The 23,936-nt window shown below is 46.6% G+C and overlaps 1 protein-coding gene across 1 annotated transcript in view; it reads right to left on the minus strand.

Moving 5' to 3' along the window:
• SLC35B1 (solute carrier family 35 member B1) overlaps positions 1 to 23,936 on the minus strand; it is an 84,467-nt gene that overhangs the window by 8,235 nt on the left and 52,296 nt on the right. Inside the window, exon 8 of the mRNA XM_068263790.1 lies at positions 6,621 to 6,727. Within this exon, the coding sequence (XP_068119891.1) occupies positions 6,621 to 6,727 (107 nt within the window). The remainder of the gene's footprint in view (positions 1 to 6,620; positions 6,728 to 23,936) is intronic.

Genomic DNA, 23,936 nt, shown 5'->3' on the forward strand with positions numbered 1-23,936 from the left:
GACAGCTCTACTATCACTACTCAACTACTATCCTCTATGCCGAACTGTGCACTGTACTAAGCTACCACAGCAGTGTGGACAGCTCTACTATCACTACATACTCAACAACTATCCTCTATGCCGAACTGTGCACTGTACTAAGCTACCACAGCAGTGTGGACAGCTCTACTATCACTACATACTCAACTACTATCCTCTATGCCGAACTGTGCACTGTACTAAGCCACCACAGCAGTGTGGACAGCTCTACTATCACTACATACTCAACTACTATCCTCTATGCCGAACTGTGCACTGTACTAAGCTACCACAGCAGTGTGGACAGCTCTACTATCACTACATACTCAACAACTATCCTCTATGCCGAACTGTGCACTGTACTAAGCTACCACAGCAGTGTGGACAGCTCTACTATCACTACATACTCAACTACTATCCTCTATGCCGAACTGTGCACTGTACTAAGCTACCACAGCAGTGTGGACAGCTCTACTATCACTACATACTCAACTACGATCCCCTATGCTGAACTGTGCACTGTACTAAGCTACCACAGCAGTGTGGACAGCTCTACTATCACTACATACTCAACAACTATCCTCTATGCCGAACTGTGCACTGTACTAAGCTACCACAGCAGTGTGGACAGCTCTACTATCACTACTCAACTACTATCCTCTATGCCGAACTGTGCACTGTACTAAGCTACCACAGCAGTGTGGACAGCTCTACTATCACTACATACTCAACTACGATCCTCTATGCTGAACTGTGCACTGTACTAAGCTACCACAGCAGTGTGGACAGCTCTACTATCACTACATACTCAACAACTATCCTCTATGCCGAACTGTGCACTGTACTATGCTACCACAGCAGTGTGGACAGCTCTACTATCACTACATACTCAACAACTATCCTCTATGCCGAACTGTGCACTGTACTAAGCCACCACAGCAGTGTGGACAGCTCTACTATCACTACATACTCAACAACTATCCTCTATGCCGAACTGTGCACTGTACTAAGCTACCACAGCAGTGTGGACAGCTCTACTATCACTACATACTCAACTACTATCCTCTATGCCGAACTGTGCACTGTACTAAGCCACCACAGCAGTGTGGACAGCTCTACTATCACTACATACCCAACAACTATCCTCTATGCCGAACTGTGCACTGTACTAAGCTACCACAGCAGTGTGGACAGCTCTACTATCACTACAAACCCAACAACTATCCTCTATGCCGAACTGTGCACTGTACTAAGCTACCACAGCAGTGTGGACAGCTCTACTATCACTACATACTCAACTACGATCCTCTATGCCGAACTGTGCACTGTACTAAGCTACCACAGCAGTGTGGACAGCTCTACTATCACTACATACTCAACAACTATCCTCTATGCCGAACTGTGCACTGTACTAAGCTACCACAGCAGTGTGGACAGCTCTACTATCACTACATACTCAACTACGATCCTCTATGCTGAACTGTGCACTGTACTAAGCTACCACAGCAGTGTGGACAGCTCTACTATCACTACATACTCAACAACTATCCTCTATGCCGAACTGTGCACTGTACTAAGCTACCACAGCAGTGTGGACAGCTCTACTATCACTACATACTCAACTACTATCCTCTATGCCGAACTGTGCACTGTACTAAGCCACCACAGCAGTGTGGACAGCTCTACTATCACTACATACCCAACAACTATCCTCTATGCCGAACTGTGCACTGTACTAAGCTACCACAGCAGTGTGGACAGCTCTACTATCACTACAAACCCAACAACTATCCTCTATGCCGAACTGTGCACTGTACTAAGCTACCACAGCAGTGTGGACAGCTCTACTATCACTACATACTCAACTACGATCCTCTATGCCGAACTGTGCACTGTACTAAGCTACCACAGCAGTGTGGACAGCTCTACTATCACTACATACTCAACAACTATCCTCTATGCCGAACTGTGCACTGTACTAAGCTACCACAGCAGTGTGGACAGCTCTACTATCACTACATACTCAACTACGATCCTCTATGCTGAACTGTGCACTGTACTAAGCTACCACAGCAGTGTGGACAGCTCTACTATCACTACATACTCAACAACTATCCTCTATGCCGAACTGTGCACTGTACTAAGCTACCACAGCAGTGTGGACAGCTCTACTATCACTACATACTCAACTACTATCCTCTATGCCGAACTGTGCACTGTACTAAGCCACCACAGCAGTGTGGACAGCTCTACTATCACTACATACCCAACAACTATCCTCTATGCCGAACTGTGCACTGTACTAAGCTACCACAGCAGTGTGGACAGCTCTACTATCACTACATACCCAACAACTATCCTCTATGCCGAACTGTGCACTGTACTAAGCTACCACAGCAGTGTGGACAGCTCTACTATCACTACATACTCAACAACTATCCTCTATGCCGAACTGTGCACTGTACTAAGCTACCACAGCAGTGTGGACAGCTCTACTATAACTACATACTCAACTACTATCCTCTATGCCGAACTGTGCACTGTACTAAGCTACCACAGCAGTGTGGACAGCTCTACTATCACTACATACTCAACTACTATCCTCTATGCCGAACTGTGCACTGTACTAAGCTACCACAGCAGTGTGGACAGCTCTACTATCACTACATACTCAACTACTATCCTCTATGCCGAACTGTGCACTGTACTAAGCTACCACAGCAGTGTGGACAGCTCTACTATCACTACATACTCAACAACTATCCTCTATGCCGAACTGTGCACTGTACTATGCTACCACAGCAGTGTGGACAGCTCTACTATCACTACATACTCAACTACTATCCTCTATGCCGAACTGTGCACTGTACTAAGCTACCACAGCAGTGTGGACAGCTCTACTATCACTACATACTCAACAACTATCCTCTATGCCGAACTGTGCACTGTACTAAGCTACCACAGCAGTGTGGACAGCTCTACTATCACTACATACTCAACTACTATCCTCTATGCCGAACTGTGCACTGTACTAAGCCACCACAGCAGTGTGGACAGCTCTACTATCACTACATACTCAACAACTATCCTCTATGCCGAACTGTGCACTGTACTAAGCTACCACAGCAGTGTGGACAGCTCTACTATCACTACTCAACTACTATCCTCTATGCCGGACTGTGCACTGTACTAAGCTACCACAGCAGTGTGGACAGCTCTACTATCACTACATACTCAACAACTATCCTCTATGCCGAACTGCGCACTGTACTATGCTACCACAGCAGTGTGGACAGCTCTACTATCACTACATACTCAACTACTATCCTCTATGCCGAACTGTGCACTGTACTAAGCTACCACAGCAGTGTGGACAGCTCTACTATCACTACATACTCAACAACTATCCTCTATGCCGAACTGTGCACTGTACTAAGCTACCACAGCAGTGTGGACAGCTCTACTATCACTACATACTCAACTACTATCCTCTATGCCGAACTGTGCACTGTACTAAGCCACCACAGCAGTGTGGACAGCTCTACTATCACTACATACTCAACAACTATCCTCTATGCCGAACTGTGCACTGTACTAAGCTACCACAGCAGTGTGGACAGCTCTACTATCACTACATACTCAACTACTATCCTCTATGCCGAACTGTGCACTGTACTAAGCTACCACAGCAGTGTGGACAGCTCTACTATCACTACTCAACTACTATCCTCTATGCCGAACTGTGCACTGTACTAAGCTACCACAGCAGTGTGGACAGCTCTACTATCACTACATACTCAACAACTATCCTCTATGCCGAACTGTGCACTGTACTAAGCTACCACAGCAGTGTGGACAGCTCTACTATCACTACATACTCAACTACTATCCTCTATGCCGAACTGTGCACTGTACTAAGCCACCACAGCAGTGTGGACAGCTCTACTATCACTACATACTCAACTACTATCCTCTATGCCGAACTGTGCACTGTACTAAGCTACCACAGCAGTGTGGACAGCTCTACTATCACTACATACTCAACAACTATCCTCTATGCCGAACTGTGCACTGTACTAAGCTACCACAGCAGTGTGGACAGCTCTACTATCACTACATACTCAACTACTATCCTCTATGCCGAACTGTGCACTGTACTAAGCTACCACAGCAGTGTGGACAGCTCTACTATCACTACATACTCAACTACGATCCCCTATGCTGAACTGTGCACTGTACTAAGCTACCACAGCAGTGTGGACAGCTCTACTATCACTACATACTCAACAACTATCCTCTATGCCGAACTGTGCACTGTACTAAGCTACCACAGCAGTGTGGACAGCTCTACTATCACTACTCAACTACTATCCTCTATGCCGAACTGTGCACTGTACTAAGCTACCACAGCAGTGTGGACAGCTCTACTATCACTACATACTCAACTACGATCCTCTATGCTGAACTGTGCACTGTACTAAGCTACCACAGCAGTGTGGACAGCTCTACTATCACTACATACTCAACAACTATCCTCTATGCCGAACTGTGCACTGTACTATGCTACCACAGCAGTGTGGACAGCTCTACTATCACTACATACTCAACAACTATCCTCTATGCCGAACTGTGCACTGTACTAAGCCACCACAGCAGTGTGGACAGCTCTACTATCACTACATACTCAACAACTATCCTCTATGCCGAACTGTGCACTGTACTAAGCTACCACAGCAGTGTGGACAGCTCTACTATCACTACATACTCAACTACTATCCTCTATGCCGAACTGTGCACTGTACTAAGCCACCACAGCAGTGTGGACAGCTCTACTATCACTACATACCCAACAACTATCCTCTATGCCGAACTGTGCACTGTACTAAGCTACCACAGCAGTGTGGACAGCTCTACTATCACTACAAACCCAACAACTATCCTCTATGCCGAACTGTGCACTGTACTAAGCTACCACAGCAGTGTGGACAGCTCTACTATCACTACATACTCAACTACGATCCTCTATGCCGAACTGTGCACTGTACTAAGCTACCACAGCAGTGTGGACAGCTCTACTATCACTACATACTCAACAACTATCCTCTATGCCGAACTGTGCACTGTACTAAGCTACCACAGCAGTGTGGACAGCTCTACTATCACTACATACTCAACTACGATCCTCTATGCTGAACTGTGCACTGTACTAAGCTACCACAGCAGTGTGGACAGCTCTACTATCACTACATACTCAACAACTATCCTCTATGCCGAACTGTGCACTGTACTAAGCTACCACAGCAGTGTGGACAGCTCTACTATCACTACTCAACTACTATCCTCTATGCCGAACTGTGCACTGTACTAAGCTACCACAGCAGTGTGGACAGCTCTACTATCACTACATACTCAACTACGATCCTCTATGCTGAACTGTGCACTGTACTAAGCTACCACAGCAGTGTGGACAGCTCTACTATCACTACATACTCAACTACTATCCTCTATGCCGAACTGTGCACTGTACTAAGCTACCACAGCAGTGTGGACAGCTGTACTATCACTACATACTCAACTACTATCCTCTATGAGGAACTGTGCACTGTACTAAGCTACCACAGCAGTGTGTCCTAGTATACACAACAACTATGCTCCTGCTATACACAACTATTGTCCTTGAAGCTGCTGACCTGTGCACTGTACACAACTACAGCAGCAGTGTGCACTATACACAACTAATATTCCCTATGCTGCTATACACAGTTACTGTCCCCTGTACTGCTGCTATAAACAACTACTGTCCTCTACTGTATTTCACTCTAAAAATTTGTTAGATCTTCAGAAAAAGTACAAAATTTTGTTTCAGAGTTCAAGTCCAATTCATTACGGGAAAAAACAAATGTATAATATGTCCCATTTCATGTAGGTTTTCTTGTCAAAATCCCTAAGTGAACCTAATGTGTGCCAAATATCTAAAAGCTGCTGGGCAGGAGATGTTCGCGTTTAGGACTAATCGGCTAGCAGGGAAAGGGTTAAAAGACCACTGTCGTGAATTTGAAATACATGCATCTATCAATGTAGGTTTTAGAGTAAAATGCACTATAAATCACTTTTTTCCTATGTCGCTGTCAGTTACAGTAGGTAGTGAAAATCGTACAGGTTTTGGACTAGTCTATCCCCCGATAAGGTTTTCTTAGGTATTTCTTTATTTACAAACGCACTTCCTGAAGGGAAGTTGCTCACCCCAACTGCCATAACAGTGTGTGAGCGAGTAGGGGGGCCGGTCGGCATGTTTGTATAGACCCTTTTTGCAGGGCATGCTTTTGTAAAGAATAAAGCAGATACTAAGAAGCCCCCATGAGGAGATGGGCTAGTCCAAAACCTCTCTGCTTTTTACTACCTAGTGTAGGTGACAGTAACAGAGGAATAGTCAATTACAGTGCATTTATCTCCCGGAAAAAATGTACATTTTATATGTATTTTAAATGTTACAATTTTTCATGATGTTCATTCTTGAGACTGAGAATGCCAGAGAGCAGCATAGACCTCGGCACACGTATCATACATGACACTACAAGAAATGAGATGAGACTCTCCCTTACCTGGCCCAGCGCACTGGTCAGACTGAAGAGCAGAATGTTATAGATGATGAAGGGATAACGTTCTGTGAAGCTAAGGAACTCCCAGAGCTCTCCAGTGAACACAATACCTGCAGAGAGACAAAAAGAAACCACTGATTACAGACTCCTTACAGCGGGTCTATACAGGACATCAATTCCCCTATACATCCCCGCCGAGGGAAAGACATGGCCCCTCACTGGTCCACAAGCTAGTTACATTAAAGACACAGAATTCAGGCTTTTTATCAAACCTCACTTTGCAGAAGAAATAAAACATTGCAGAATGAAGCAAGCTTCTGAGGTCGGTCCTTTGAAGTGTGGCCAGGATGGCAAAGAGGAAGAATCTCCTCATTCCCCTGCAGAGTACCTGCACATCACTCTTACATGTACCCACAGTTACATTGCCTAGGGCCTGATCCATGTTCAGATCATGCATGAAGAATGTGTAATAGAGGAAGAATCCCCTCATTCCCCTGCAGAGTACCTGCACATCACTCTTACATGTACCCACAGTTACATTGCCTAGGGCCTGCTCCATGTTCAGATTGTGCCTGAAGAATGTGTAATAGAGGAAGAATCCCCTCATTCTCCTGCAGAGTACCTGCACATCACTCTTACATGTACCCACAGTTACATTGCCTAGGGCCTGATCCATGTTCAGATTGTGCATGAAGAATGTGTAATAGAGGAAGAATCCCCTCATTCCCCTGCAGAGTACCTGCACATCACTCTTACATGTACCCACAGTTACATTGCCTAGGGCCTGATCCATGTTCAGATTGTGCATGAAGAATGTGTAATAGAGGAAGAATCCCCTCATTCCCCTGCAGAGTAGCTGCACATCACTCTTACATGTACCCACAGTTACATTGCCTAGGGCCTGATCCATGTTCAGATTGTGCATGAAGAATGTGTAATAGAGGAAGAATCCCCTCATTCCCCTGCAGAGTACCTGCACATCACTCTTACATGTACCCACAGTTACATTGCCTAGGGCCTGCTCCATGTTCAGATCATGCATGAAGAATGTGTAATAGAGGAAGAATCCCCTCATTCCCCTGCAGATTACCTGCACATCACTCTTACATGTACCCACAGTTACATTGCCTAGGGCCTGATCCATTTTCAGATTGTGCATGAAGAATGTGTAATAGAGGAAGAATCCCCTCATTCCCCTGCAGAGTACCTGCACATCACTCTTACATGTACCCACAGTCACATTGCCTAGGGCCTGATAGATGTTCAGATTGTACATGAAGAATGTGTACTAGAGGAAGAATCCCCTCATTCCTGCACATCATTCTTACATGTACCCACAGTTACATTGCCTAGGGCCTGATCTATGTTCAGATTGTGCATAAAGAATGTGTAATAGAGGAAGAATCTCCTCATTCCCCTGCAGAGTACCTGCACATCACTCTTACATGTACCCACAGTCACATTGCCTAGGGCCTGATAGGATGTTCAGATCATGCATGAAGAATGTGTAATAGAGGAAGAATCTCATTATTCCCCTGCATAGTACCTGCACATCACTCTTACATGTACCCACAGTTACATTACCTAGGGCCTGATCCATGTTCAGATTGTGCATGAAGAATGTGTAATAGAGGAAGAATCCCCTCATTCCCCTGCAGAGTACCTGCACATCACTCTTACATGTACCCACAGTCACATTGCCTAGGGCCTGATCCATGTTCAGATCATGCATGAAGAATGTGTAATAGAAGAAGAATCCCCACTGTCACGGACGATTGCGGGGACGCAGGCGCGTCCTGGAACCGCCCGTGAAGAAAAGAACGATCGCACTCGATTCCTGCATCGATTGCGCTTCAAAACGGTACAATCTGGGTTGAGTGTGTAGGGACAGCTAAAGTCCTTTTCTTAGCAAAGAGAGCACCATTCCAAATGCTGGTTGGCCCTTTTGATATGCTAATGAGCCTGGGCCCAGAGAGTCCCTGGCTTCAAGCTGTGCTGATGGCCCATCCATCAGGTATAAGGTGACAAACACCATGACAGAACCAATTTAGAGTGAGGAAACTCAGACACTCCGACTCCTTTTCCCAGCAGGGAGCCGACATGTGGCTTGCTGCTGCCAACTTCAAAGAACCTTTGCCTGGGAATGACCTGGTATAAATCCCAGGGGTCTCTCATATTCCATAAACTGCTATATGTATCATATTTTCTGTGTTGCCAGGCTGGCAGACCCTCCAAACTAACAGAGCAGGTAGGGCCCTGCCTGGCGTTGGTTCTGAGAACATTTCAGAACCTTCTGAGGTAAAGACTGCCCGTTAGGCAGTTCAACAGTGCCCTAATGGTACCACAGGGGTCCCACCCCTCATGTTTGGTATCAGACTGCTGGGTACATCGAGGCAGACCTGAAAATATTAGTAAATCTGCCCTGACCTGTACGGTTCTGTGAGATAGAGCCCATATATGGTTAAGGCATGATTTCTGGTCTCCAGGACAAGGGCAGGACTCATCTCATGTTCTAAGGGGGTGGGTGGGCCCGCCCTCACTTCCTCCTACTGAATCAGGGGCATAAGAATGGGAGAGGAGCCAAACTCAGGGTCCTCCACACTGAAACATCTTGCACTCATCAGATGCCAGCTTGAGGATATGCTGGCATCCACCTGGTCTGAACTCTGAACTCTGGACTTTGAAACCAAGGACTTTATGATTCTTCCCACAATAAGGACATCTTTCCAGGAACTAAGTATTTTTCTCCCTTCTTTTATTTTTCATACTGGCTATTACTGTTTTCATAATTGTTGATTTTCATAATTGTCTGTATATATTAATTATTTATATTGCGTGAATAAACGACTTCCCCAAGTCATTCACTGTTTCGCTACCCTGCTTATCAGCACACACAGAAATGATCCCGGGTCTCTGAAGATACGCTACTGTTTGTTTGTTGTTGGCTAGACAGAATATCGTGTGTTTAACCGTTTTATTCGCAGGATTAGTTAGTGGGCCCCACGGTCCCATAGTAACCGCGGTGGTGGCAGTTTACTCTGAACCAGTAGGTGACGTTGTAATCACCCGTGTCTCACAGGCTCCCTTCTGAGTTGTCTGCGGCTAATTCTTAACGGTTCCTGCGCATTGACTGCGACCAGAGTTCGCACGATCTGTGCGCTGGCACCGTTTAGAAGGCTAAGTGCGGTCAGCCACTGAGGGCTCCTGTGACAGTGTTAGGCAGCGGTTGGATCTGTGTTGTGCTGAAAGTATCTGCGATAGCGCTAGCGCTATCGAGAAACGAACTAATTCGTTGGTGTAGCTGGAAGGCAATATATTTTTTATATATACAGAGAGACTGTGTAGCCAGTACCCCTTCCCCAAAGTTTTATTTTATTTGGCATGGAAATGTCCGGGAACTACCAGAACATGTGCCTAGCAGACCTGGAAAATCTTTGCGAAGAGAGGGGCATTGGCATCCTCCGCAAGACAAAACGGGACCTGATAGCAGACTTGTCCAGATGGGATGCCCAGCAACTGCGGGAGCCGGGAGTGTCCGCTGAGGTGGATACCAGCCCATCTGACAATCAAGGGGAACCAGAGGCTGAAGATCTTAGGCGTACAGAGGTTGAGCATCCTGCGGGCCCTGTTGCAACAGTTACGCCAGAGACTGTCAGTATGGACCCCAATCCCAGAGTTTCTGACATTACTCGCCCGGAACTGGCCAGTACTGGACTGTCCATGGGTGCTGACCCGGTAATGCAGCAGGCATTACAAAAGCTGATGGAGACTGACCTGGACAAGTACATGCAGTACATGGAAGCACGAGAGGAACGGGAGCGCCAATCTGCAGAACGCAAAGCTGCTGCTGCTGAACGCCACGCGGAGAGGGATGCCGCAGAGGCGCGGGAGAGACGACAGCATGAGCTCAACATGGCAAAGGTTGAACAGGCCAGCCGGAGTTCACCGCCCAGCCTCCCTGCCGAAGGAGCTGCAGCACCCGTAAGTGCAAAATTTAAATTTGCTAATATTGAAAAAGACACTGACATTGACTTGTTTTTGCGGTCTTTTGAAAAAGCATGCCGTCAGTATCGTCTGTCCCAAGACCAGTGGGCCAGACATCTGACACCTTTGCTGCGCTACAAAGCGCTTGATGCTTTCGCAGAATTGCCTGCGGAAAAGGATAATGATTATGATGCTATAAAAGACGCTATCATTACTAAGTACCAGCTGACGCCAGAAGCCTATCGCAAAAAGTTCAGGGCCTGGCAGAAAAAGTCTTCTGATTCGTACCGAGATGTGGTCAGCAGCTTGCTCACCACACTCCGCCAGTGGACACTCGGCCTCACCAAAGGGTCTTATGGCGTCCTGGAGGACTTGATAGTCCTGGAACAATTTCTGAACATTTGCCCTGCTGATGTACGACAGTTTGTGTTAGAACGCAGGCCGGCTTCAGCCACTGTCGCTGCAGACCTTGCTGAGACTTTTGCAACTACCCGGGTGGCTGATACCCGCAGAACTGTCCCATCCAGCTGGAGAGGAGGTCAGCCCAATACTCTGGCAGACTCTCCTGCCCCTGTGAGCCGTCCGCCACAGAGGCCACCCAGCGCAGCTGCTGCACCCAGGCCTGCAGCGCCTGGAGAGGTCACCTGTCACTACTGCTGCCAGCCCGGACACATGAAATTCGACTGTCCGGAGCGGAGACAGACACCACCAGCACCTGGATCATCTGCATCACCTGTACCTCACCCACAGCAGAGGCAACCCGCCAGCGAACCACAGCCTGGATCGTCAGATTTTGTCCTGTTTGCACGCGGAAAGGAAATCCGCGACCGAACCGACCAGCAGCAACTTGTTAGAGTGAACGGCAAAGTTGTCACCGGATTTCGAGACACCGGAGCTGACATCACGTTAGTTCACTCACATCTTGTGCCAAAGGAGAGCATCAGCTCCAGCCGATCCCTTGCCCTTACTGGAGTAGAGGGCACCCTTTTCCACATAGCCCACGCAAGAGTGAAGCTGGATTGGGGAGTGGGAGGGGTCCACGAAAGGGTTGTTGGGGTTATGAAGGATCTCCCAGTCCCTGTGTTGCTGGGGACTGATTTGGGCAAGCTTGTGTCCTACTATGAACCTGCCACGACCGCCTTGTCGCTCACGGAAGGAGACGGACTCTCCACCCACCACCAGGTACTTTATACACTTGGGGGAGCACCAGGGGGAGGTGGGTTGAATGTGCCCAGTTCAAGGGTACCAGGTTCAATAGTGCCTGCTTCAAAGGCACCTGAGTTTGATGTACAGACTGTCTGTTGTGATGATGCTGTAACTGTACCTGAGTTTACTGTACAACCTGTCTGTAATGAAAAAATGTCTATACCTGTCAATGTCATTACTGCATGCAATGATGATTTGAGTAATGTCCGTCTGTGCCATTCTGACAGTGTACCGGTGCTAGCAGTACCGCGCAGCTGCACTGCTCAGAACCCGAGCTCAGGACAGGTGGAGGGGGTTCCGGCCTCCTCCCCCTCCTCTGACCACAGGGATGAGACCTTTCAGCCGCTGGCCTCGTGTGACATGAGCCAGTTGGCTGAAACTGACAGCGCCATATTCTCAGCCGCACTACAAAGTGACCCAAGCCTGGAGGTGCTCAGGCAGCAAGCCGCTGAGCCCCTCGCAGACGGGGCCGCTTTCAAGGTGTACTGGGAAGGTGGGAGACTGTACAGTGAGTCTGTACAGCCCCCTACAGGTAGATCCCACGCGGATACCAAGTGGCTTGTGGTCCCGAGTGCGTTTAGGGGACATGTGCTGAAATCCGCACATGGTAATCCTCTGACCGGGCACTCGGGTGTCCGCAAGACACTCGCCGGTATTCGGAAACAGTTTTATTGGCCCCGGATGAACAGGGATGTAGCCAACTACTGCAGGGCATGTGCCGTCTGTCAGGAGCTGGGAAGGTCCAGGGATTCCCGCGGGGTTCCCTTAGGTCCACAGCCACTCAGCAGGGGAACCCTGCGTGGGCTGGCTGTTGACCTAACCAACCCACTGCCCGTTGTCCGCAGTCCCGGGAGACACCACGTCCGACTGCAGTGGCGCAAACGCCCTGTCCAGAACGGTCCATGTTGGGTCAACCCTGAGGGTAGCGGGTAGCAGACCGCGACCGGTCCAGGGGAACCGAGCCACAGGCTCCAATAGGTTTTCCCGCCGTACCGGCAACTCGAGGCCCGTCAGCCAGGTTAGCGGCGCCGCCACACATCTTGCGGATGAGTGGCTAAGCCACGGACAAGGGGGAGGGCTGTCACGGACGATTGCGGGGACGCAGGCGCGTCCTGGAACCGCCCGTGAAGAAAAGAACGATCGCACTCGATTCCTGCATCGATTGCGCTTCAAAACGGTACAATCTGGGTTGAGTGTGTAGGGACAGCTAAAGTCCTTTTCTTAGCAAAGAGAGCACCATTCCAAATGCTGGTTGGCCCTTTTGATATGCTAATGAGCCTGGGCCCAGAGAGTCCCTGGCTTCAAGCTGTGCTGATGGCCCATCCATCAGGTATAAGGTGACAAACACCATGACAGAACCAATTTAGAGTGAGGAAACTCAGACACTCCGACTCCTTTTCCCAGCAGGGAGCCGACATGTGGCTTGCTGCTGCCAACTTCAAAGAACCTTTGCCTGGGAATGACCTGGTATAAATCCCAGGGGTCTCTCATATTCCATAAACTGCTATATGTATCATATTTTCTGTGTTGCCAGGCTGGCAGACCCTCCAAACTAACAGAGCAGGTAGGGCCCTGCCTGGCGTTGGTTCTGAGAACATTTCAGAACCTTCTGAGGTAAAGACTGCCCGTTAGGCAGTTCAACAGTGCCCTAATGGTACCACAGGGGTCCCACCCCTCATGTTTGGTATCAGACTGCTGGGTACATCGAGGCAGACCTGAAAATATTAGTAAATCTGCCCTGACCTGTACGGTTCTGTGAGATAGAGCCCATATATGGTTAAGGCATGATTTCTGGTCTCCAGGACAAGGGCAGGACTCATCTCATGTTCTAAGGGGGTGGGTGGGCCCGCCCTCACTTCCTCCTACTGAATCAGGGGCATAAGAATGGGAGAGGAGCCAAACTCAGGGTCCTCCACACTGAAACATCTTGCACTCATCAGATGCCAGCTTGAGGATATGCTGGCATCCACCTGGTCTGAACTCTGAACTCTGGACTTTGAAACCAAGGACTTTATGATTCTTCCCACAATAAGGACATCTTTCCAGGAACTAAGTATTTTTCTCCCTTCTTTTATTTTTCATACTGGCTATTACTGTTTTCATAATTGTTGATTTTCATAATTGTCTGTATATATTAATTATTTATATTGCGTGAATAAACGACTTCCCCAAGTCATTCACTGTTTCGCTACCCTGCTTATCAGCACACACAGAAATGATCCCGGGTCTCTGAAGATACGCTACTGTTTGTTTGTTGTTGGCTAGACAGAATATCGTGTGTTTAACCGTTTTATTCGCAGGATTAGTCAGTCAGTTAGTGGGCCCCACGGTCCCATAGTAACCGCGGTGGTGGCAGTTTACTCTGAACCAGTAGGTGACGTTGTAATCACCCGTGTCTCACAGGCTCCCTTCTGAGTTGTCTGCGGCTAATTCTTAACGGTTCCTGCGCATTGACTGCGACCAGAGTTCGCACGATCTGTGCGCTGGCACCGTTTAGAAGGCTAAGTGCGGTCAGCCACTGAGGGCTCCTGTGACACCCACATTTCCCTGTAGAGTACCTGCACATCATTCTTACCTGTACCCACAGATTGCCTTGGACCTGATCCATGTTCAGATTGTACATGAAGAATGTGTAATAGAGGAAGAATCCTCTCATTCTCCTGCAGAGTACCTGCACATCACTCTTACATGTACCCACAGACACATTGCCTAGGGCTTGATCCATGTTCAGAATGTGCATGAAGAATGTGTAATAGAGGAAGAATCCCCTCATTCCCCTGCAGATTACCTGCACATCACTCTTACATGTACCCACAGTCACATTGCCTAGGGCCTGATCCATGTTCAGATTGTGCATGAAGAATGTGTAATAGAGGAAGAATCCCCTAATTCCCCTGCAGAGTACCTGCACATCACTCTTACATGTACCCACAGTCACATTGCCTAGGGCCTGATCCATGTTCAGATTGTGCATGAAGAATGTGTAATAGAGGAAGAATCGCCTCATTCTCCTGCAGAATACCTGCACATTACTCTTACATGTACCCACCGTTACATTGCCTAGGGCCTGATCCATGTTCAGATTGTGCATGAAGAATGTGTAATAGAGGAAGAATCCCCTCATTCCCCTGCAGAGTACCTGCACATCACTCTTACCTGTACCCACAGTCACATTGCCTAGGGCCTGATCCATGTTCAGATCATGCATGAAGAATGTGTAATAGAGGAAGAATCTCCTTATTCCCCTGCACATAACCTGCACATCACTCTTACATGTACCCACAGTTACATTGCCTAGGGCCTGATCCATGTTCAGATCGTGCATGAAGAATGTGTAATAGAGGAAGAATCCCATCATTCCCCTGCAGAGTACCTGCACATCACTCTTACATGTACCCACAGTTACATTGCCTAGGGCCTGATCTATGTTCAGATTGTGCATGAAGAATGTGTAATAGAGGAAGAATCCCATCATTCTCCCGCAGAGTACCTGCACATCACTCTTACATGTACCCACAGATTGCCTAGGGCCTGATCCATGTTCAGATTGTGCATGAAGAATGTGTAATAGAGGAAGAATCCCCTCATTCCCCTGCAGATTACCTGCACATCACTCTTACATGTACCCATAGTTACATTGCCTAGGGCCTGATCTATGTTCAGATTGTGCATGAAGAATGTGTAATAGAGGAAGAATCCCCTCATTCCCCTGCAGAGTACCTGCACATCACTCTTACATGTACCCACAGTTACATTGCCTAGGGCCTGATCCATGTTCAGATTGTGCATGAAGAATGTGTAATAGAGGAAGAATCCCCTTATTCCCCTGCAGAGTACCTGCACATCACTCTTACATGTACCCACAGTTACATTGCCTAGGGCCTGATGCATGTTCAGATTGTGCATGAAGAATGTGTAATAGAGGAAGAATCCCCTTATTCCCCTGCAGATTACCTGCACATCATTCTTACATGTACCCACAGTTACATTGCCTAGGGCCTGATCCATGTTCAGATTGTGCATGAAGAATGTGTAATAGAGGAAGAATCCCCACATTTCCCTGTAGAGTACCTGCACATCATTCTTACCTGTACCCACAGATTGCCTTGGACCTGATCCATGTTCAGATTGTACATGAAGAATGTGTAATAGAGGAAGAATCCTCTCATTCTCCTGCAGAGTACCTGCACATCACTCTTACATGTACCCACAGACACATTGCCTAGGGCTTGATCCACGTTCAGAATGTGCATGAAGAATGTGTAATAGAGGAAGAATCTCCTTATTCCCCTACAGAGTATCTGCACATCACTCTTACATGTACCCACAGTTACATTGCCTAGGTCCTGATAGATGTTCAGATTGTGCATGAAGAATGTGTAATAGAGGAAGAATCCCCACATTTCCCTGTAGAGTACCTGCACATCACTCTTACATGTACCCACAGTCACATTGCCTAGGGCCTGATCCATGTTCAGATTGTGCATGAAGAATGTGTAATAGAGGAAGAATCCCCACATTTCCCTGTAGAGTACCTGCACATCATTCTTACCTGTACCCACAGATTGCCTTGGACCTGATCCATGTTCAGATTGTACATGAAGAATGTGTAATAGAGGAAGAATCCTCTCATTCTCTTGCAGAGTACCTGCACATCACTCTTACATGTACCCACAGACACATTGCCTAGGGCTTGATCCATGTTCAGAATGTGCATGAAGAATGTGTAATAGAGGAAGAATCTCCTTATTCCCCTACAGAGTATCTGCACATCACTCTTACATGTACCCACAGTTACATTGCCTAGGGCCTGATCTATGTTCAGATTGTACATGAAGAATGTGTAATAGAGGAAGAATCCCCTCATTCCCCTGCAGAGTACCTGCACATCACTCTTACATGTACCCACAGTTACATTGCCTAGGGCCTGATCTATGTTCAGATTGTGCATGAAGAATGTGTAATAGAGGAAGAATCCCCTCATTCCCCTGCAGAGTAACTGCACATCACTCTTACATGTACCCACAGTTACATTGCCTAGGGCCTGATCCATGTTCAGATTGTGCATGAAGAATGTGTAATAGAGGAAGAATCCCCTCATTCCCCTGCAGAATACCTGTACATCACTCTTACATGTACCCACAGTTACATTGCCTAGGGCCTGATCCATGTTCAGATCGTGCAGGAAGAATGTGTAGTAGAGGAAGAATCTCCTCATTCCCCTGCAGAGTACCTGCACATCACTCTTACATGTACCCACAGTTACATTGCCTAGGGCCTGATCCATGTTCAGATCATGCATGAAGAATGTGTAATAGAGGAAGAATCTCCTCATTCCCCTGCAGAGTACCTGCACATCACTCTTACATGTACCCACACTTACATTGCCTAGGGCCTGATCCATGTTCAGATTGTGCATGAAGAATGTGTAATAGAGGAAGAATCCCCTCATTCCCCTGCACAGTACCTGCACATCATTCTTACGTGTACCCACAGTTACATTGCCCAGGGCCTGATCCATGTTCAGATTGTGCATGAAGAATGTGTAATAGAGGAAGAATCCCCTCATTCCCCTGCAGAGTACCTGCACATCACTCTTACATGTACCCACAGTTACATTGCCTAGGGCCTGATCCATGTTCAGATCATGCATGAAGAATGTGTAATAGAGGAAGAATCCCCTCATTCCCCTGCAGATTACCTGCACATCACTCTTACATGTACCCACACTTACATTGCCTAGGGCCTGATCCATGTTCAGATTGTGCATGAAGAATGTGTAATAGAGGAAGAATCCCCTCATTCCCCTGCACAGTACCTGCACATCATTCTTACATGTACCCATAGTTACATTGCCCAGGGCCTGATCCATGTTCAGATTGTGCATGAAGAATGTGTAATAGAGGAAGAATCCCCTCATTCCCCTGCAGAGTACCTGCACATCACTCTTACATGTACCCACAGTTACATTGCCTAGGGCCTGATCCATGTTCAGATTGTGCATGAAGAATGTGTAATAGAGGAAGAATCCCCTCATTCCCCTGCAGATTACCTGCACATCACTCTTACGTGTACCCACAGTTACATTGCCCAGGGCCTGATCCATGTTCAGATTGTGCATGAAGAATGTGTAATAGAGGAAGAATCCCCTCATTCCCCTGCAGAATACCTGCACATCACTCTTACATGTACCCACAGTCACATTGCCTAGGGCCTGATCCATGTTCAGATCGTGCAGGAAGAATGTGTAATAGAGGAAGAATCCCCTCATTCCCCTGCAGAGTACCTGCACATCACTCTTACATGTACCCACAGTTACATTGCCCAGGGCCTGATCCATGTTCAGATTGTGCATGAAGAATGTGTAATAGAGGAAGAATCCCCTCATTCCCCTGCAGAGTACCTGCACATCACTCTTACATGTACCCACAGTTACATTGCCCAGGGCCTGATCCATGTTCAGATTGTGCATGAAGAATGTGTAATAGAGGAAGAATCTCTCATTCCCCTGCAGAGTACCTGCACATCACTGTTACATGTACCCACAGTTACATTGCCCAGGGCCTGATGCATGTTCAGATTGTGCATGAAGAATGTGTAATAGAGGAAGAATCCCCTCATTCCCCTGCAGAATACCTGCACATCACTCTTACATGTACCCACAGTTACATTGCCTAGGGCCTGATCCATGTTCAGATGTGTAATAGAGGAAGAATCTCCTCATTCCCCTGCAGAGTACCTGCACATCACTCTTACATGTACCCACAGTTACATTGCCTAGGGCCTGATCCATGTTCAGATCATGCATGAAGAATGTGTAATAGAGGAAGAATCTCCTCATTCCCCTGCAGAGTACCTGCACATCATTCTTACATGTACCCACACTTACATTGCCTAGGGCCTGATCCATGCTCAGATTGTGCATGTAGAATGTGTAATAGAGGAAGAATCCCCTCATTCCCCTGCACAGTACCTGCACATCATTCTTACGTGTACCCACAGTCACATAGCCTAGGGCCCAATCGATGTTCTTTGTTCTTCACCCTCTACAAGAACTCACAAACTACTTTTGATTTCAATTTATCAGCTACTCTACAGTTATATCCTAAGTTTTGTTAAAGTGCATCTCTGGCATACATAAAAAAATAAAAATAAAAACAGATACGCTAATCCCTAAAGGGAATCTGAACTGAAAATAAGCTTATGATATAATGATTTGTATTTGTAGTACAGCTAAGAAATAGAACATTACTAGCACAGATACGAGTCTCATATTGTTTCCAGTACAGGAAGAGTTAAGACACTTCAGTTATCTATGAAAAAGAGCCTTTCTGAGCTCTCTGGGGGGCTGTTTTCCGGAGCACTTAGGCTGGGTTTCCACTAGCCGCTTCGCGTCCTACAAGACGCGCGATGGCACTTCCTCTTCTGCGAATGCGCCGCCGAATTCCGGAAGCAGTGGCATGCACGGCTTACCGGATTCGCTGCCACGCGCACCAAAACTGACAGCAATGTCGGCCGTATCACTAAGGCAAGCCATTCGGCCGGCGGCATCATTATTCCCTATGGCGGAGTTTCCCCGCACAATTTGCCTGCCGGGAAACTGGGGATTCGGCCCGATTTCCACGCCAGTGGAAACAGCTCTTACAGTTAAAAGAGTTGTCAGGCCAAATTGAATAAAATAAATGCTACTTACCGGGGGCTTCCTCCAGCCCCAAGCTCCCAGGACCTCCCTCGCCGCAGCTCTGACCCGGTCCCTGGCGATAACGTCAGAGCGACCTGGAGGTTGCTCTGTACTGCGCCTGCGCTGTCAATCACCGGCACGTGGGCCGGAGCGGACTGCGCAGGTGGTAGTAGTTCTGCGCCTGCGCAGTCCGCTCCGGCCTACGTGGTGGTGATTTGCAACGCAGATCGCGCAGGCGCAGTACAGAGCAACCTCCAGGCCGCTCTGACGTCATCGCCGGAGACCGGGTCGGAGCTCCGGCAAACTGCTGCGGGCAGAGCTGGGGCGAGGGAGGTCCTGGGAGCTTGGGGCTGGAGGAAGACCCTGGTAAGTAACGTTTATTTTATTCAATTTGGCCTGACAACTCCTTTAAACAAACAGTCATAGATAGATTTTTACTGCAGGGAAGTTGAAAGGGTCATTAGCTCTGCTTGTGTTATAGGTTTAAAATACAGTGTTGTAATTGCAAATATGACAGAATTCTGCAATGAGATATATATAATTCACTGGAACCCTGTATCAGCTGGGTTCTGCTGCATAGATCTGCCCCCTTGCAGAAAATGGCCCAGGCCTTTTATATATCTAATACAGAAAAGGCAGAGGCCCTTTTCTGCAAGGTGGCAGGGCTACACACGGGAACCGAGCAGATATGGGGTTACTGTGCATCTTATTATACAGACAACGTGCTGGGGCATTCACGTTGGGAATGACAGGTCGAGATGGCTGACAGGGTAGAGTGTCAGCTTCCTGGCCAGGAGCTTTGTGTTCCCAAAAGCAGATGCCATCTTAATATAGTTTTACAATTCCTAAGCTTTGGAAACGATGACATGCCTTATACGTTACAATCAACACGATTTTTATATGCAAATTAGAGGCGTCAGAGGAGAGGCGTCAAAGTCGGTGGAATCATGAACTGGAGTTGGAGGATTTTTGTATCTACGCCACAGCCCAGGCTTAAAGAGAATCTGTACTCGAATATTCTTACACTAAAAAGCATACGATTCTATTCATTATGTTCTCCTGTGCCCCTCTGTGCTGTTTCTGCCACTCTCTGCTGCAATCCTGGCTTGTAATTAACAGTTTTAGGCAGTGTTTACAAACAAACTAACCAGCTTGTGATAGGTTCACATAAACAGAGTGTGCAGGGGGCCTGCAGAGGGTGTGTATCGCTTCTATCCAATCACAAGCAGCCCTGCACATTCCACACATTCAAGCCTTAGCCCGACAGACACGACAGAGGAAAGGAGATAAGATTTATTACAGAGACAGTGCAATTAGGAAAGGCTGCAGTAAGCCAGAGCACATTAGAACAAGCATAGGAACTTATAGGATAGAAGAACTAAGGCTGAAAAATTTGTTACAGAGTCTCTTTAAAGGCTAGTGACTTCGCACTTGTGTTGCTACAGTAATGTATAGACATCCAGAATGCTAGCTTTATTATTATAGCAATGATGTTATTTATTATATGTACAAGATTCCTGTGTACTCAGATAAACAGTCACAATCAGATAGGTATATCTGAGTTTAAAAATACTATATGGTGACTACCTTACTGCAGCAGCACAAATTGTGCAAAAATCTAATTTTTGATTGGTTTATTTCATTTCTATGGACTAAGCACAGCTATTATCTATGACTATTTATCAGAGGAATAGAACAAAAGTCGGAGCTGGAAAAAAAAAAAATCAAAAAAAAAAATTCACAGTTTCAAAGCAAGTGATCCCACTGACCAACAACTGTGCCGATTGGTCAGTGATTGGATAGCCCCAACTTTTTCATACCATGGTGCAGCTAATTTCATTGAAAGGGCTGGGACTCTCTTCCAGTTACAAATCGCTATTGCTCAGCATTTTTTCTAGCGTTTTGTAAGTGATTTTAGGAGCAATTTCTGTCAATTCTTGAAACTTCTTAAAGGGATACTGTAGGGGGCTCGGGGGAAAATGAGTTGAAGTTACCCGGGGCTTCTAATGGTCCCCCGCAGACATCCTGTGCCCGCGCAGTCACTCACCAATGCTCCGGCCCCGCCTCCGGTTCACTGCTGGAATTTCTGACTTTAAAGTCTGAAAACCACTGCGCCTGCGTTGCCGTGTCCTCACTCACGCTGATGTCACCAGGAGCGCACGGTGCAGGCACAGACTGTACTGAGACTACGCAACACACTCCTGGTGACATAAGGGGGAACAAGGGCGCGACAATGCAGGCGCAGTGGTTTTCAGACTTTAAAGTCTGAAATTCCAGAAGTGAACCAGGGGCGGGGCCGGAGCATTGGTGAATGGCTGCGCGGGCACAGGATGTCTGTGGGGGACCATTAGAAGCCCCGGGTAACTTCAACTCATTTTCCCCCGACCCCCCTACAGTATCCCTTTAAGTGTTAATGATTTCAGAGCCAATGTGATTAGCAATTTATTATCAAATGTTTGTAAATGATTCTGGGAAAAGCAGGTGATTTTAGTTAGTACAAGCGTTTCAAAAATCGCTCACAAATCACTTTGGAACTCGATTCAGGAGCGATTTTGCAGCCCTCCAATACTTTACATTGGAGCGCAGTTGCTCCCAAAATGCTGCATGACCTGCGATTAGCTATAATCGCAATTGCTTCAGTGTGTTCCCCTGTATTGACTTTCATTGGCAAAGCATTTTTTGGAATCGACAGCGATTGACTGTGATCCAAAAATGCTGCCAAAAGTGATGTAGTGGGTCGCAGCCTTAAGAGAATTGCTGCCAATTATAATTCTTGTTTGAAGACTCTTCTGCTAAAACATTACCACCCAGAGTAAACAAAAAACAAACAAAAACTAAAATGCAAAATTCCATTATTTTTTTCAAGCTAAAACAAACAGAGCACACAAACAAACATACTACTAAACCACACAAACATACTAAAAACTGGTCATATTTGTGAAGTATATCTCAAAAGACTACACATTCTGGCATGATTACGTGACAATGTCCTTTCATTAAAGGTTATACTGTAGTGCAGAAAATTTGCCGTCATAAAACCTCAGCAAAGTCTATTCTGGTCCTGGTTATATAAACCTGCAGCAGGCTCTGCTATACACTTATAAACTGTTTATTCCCTTCTGCACCAAGGTAGTTCTTTGTTTGATGCAAACTCCTTCAACTGCCGTCTATATATAGATATGGTGTGTGGCATCGCCATCTTGTGGCCTGTGATGGGTACAAACAATGACAGTTGCCTTGCCACTAAATGGAGCCCTCTGCTTGCTATGTAGAAAGATGGTGACCTTGTTTACAGTGTACTTTGAAGTGTGTAAGATTTAAAGTGAACCCAAACCAGACATTTTTTTAATTCAAAATATTTTGTTGGACCACTCTGACGCATACAAAGATAAATAAACACTCCTTCAAGCCTATGAGCATTTCAGAGCATGCTTTTCACCCTTCTCTTCTCATAACTAGGGTTATACAGGTGGCAGCCATTACGTCTGAGCTTAGTAGGAGGTTTTAGATCATGGGTGTGTTTGTCATCAGCTACCCTCCCTCACAGGGGCGTGGTCTATGTGAAATCTCACACAAGCTGAGATCACCTCCCCTGTGACATCATCAGTAGCAGCCTGTGTTTTGTTTTTTATCTCCTCCACCAGTCTGCCGGATTCTGTCCCGGCAATATGAAAGGAAGGGAGGGGCTCCTCCAATAAATGTACAATATTTTATATTTGTCATCATGCAGCTGGAAAAAGGCTGCTATTTATTATTATAATTTAGAAAATAGATTTTATTTCTGAAATCTTGTATTTTTAATTTGGGTCCACTTTAATTGGCAGCATGTAGAACCTACACTCAATGTGAATGAATTATGAAAAAGCAACTGAAATTCTTGAAATTATGACTGTATACAAATATTACCATTTGTTGCTTTCTGCACAGCAGTCGTCTTCGCTAAAATTGAACTTCTAACCTCTAAAAATACAGTGTAGAAAAACAACATAAAGCTGTACTCTGCAATTAATGCTGTGGTCACATGATCCAGTCAGGACCATGACGAGGCTAAATGCTTCATCACTCCAGCACCTACTGACAGGTCCAACTACAATTCCCATGGCAACCACAGCAGGAAGTGTGCATTTATATACCACTAAGCATTTTGGTGACATTTTGACAATTTGTATGACTACATTTCAATCTTCATGCAACACTGACAAATAATGGTGTGCGTTCCAAACAAGCAATTATTGACTTCCTGCTCAAGAGCTTATAATCTAGTGTCCTCGCCACATCATACAATACACACGCTGGCGCCATAGGGGGTCTTGAGCAAATCTGATAGAGAACATTTGAAGTACCATGCTTAAAGCGGAATGAAACCCAGCATTTCTGCTTTGATCTAAAATAATTTTTACAGCATATTATATACAACCAGCATTTTATTTTCTACTAGAACAGCATTC

The sequence above is a fragment of the Hyperolius riggenbachi genome, chromosome 12 (assembly GCF_040937935.1).
Source record: "Hyperolius riggenbachi isolate aHypRig1 chromosome 12, aHypRig1.pri, whole genome shotgun sequence".
Classification (NCBI taxonomy): Eukaryota; Metazoa; Chordata; class Amphibia; order Anura; family Hyperoliidae; genus Hyperolius; species Hyperolius riggenbachi.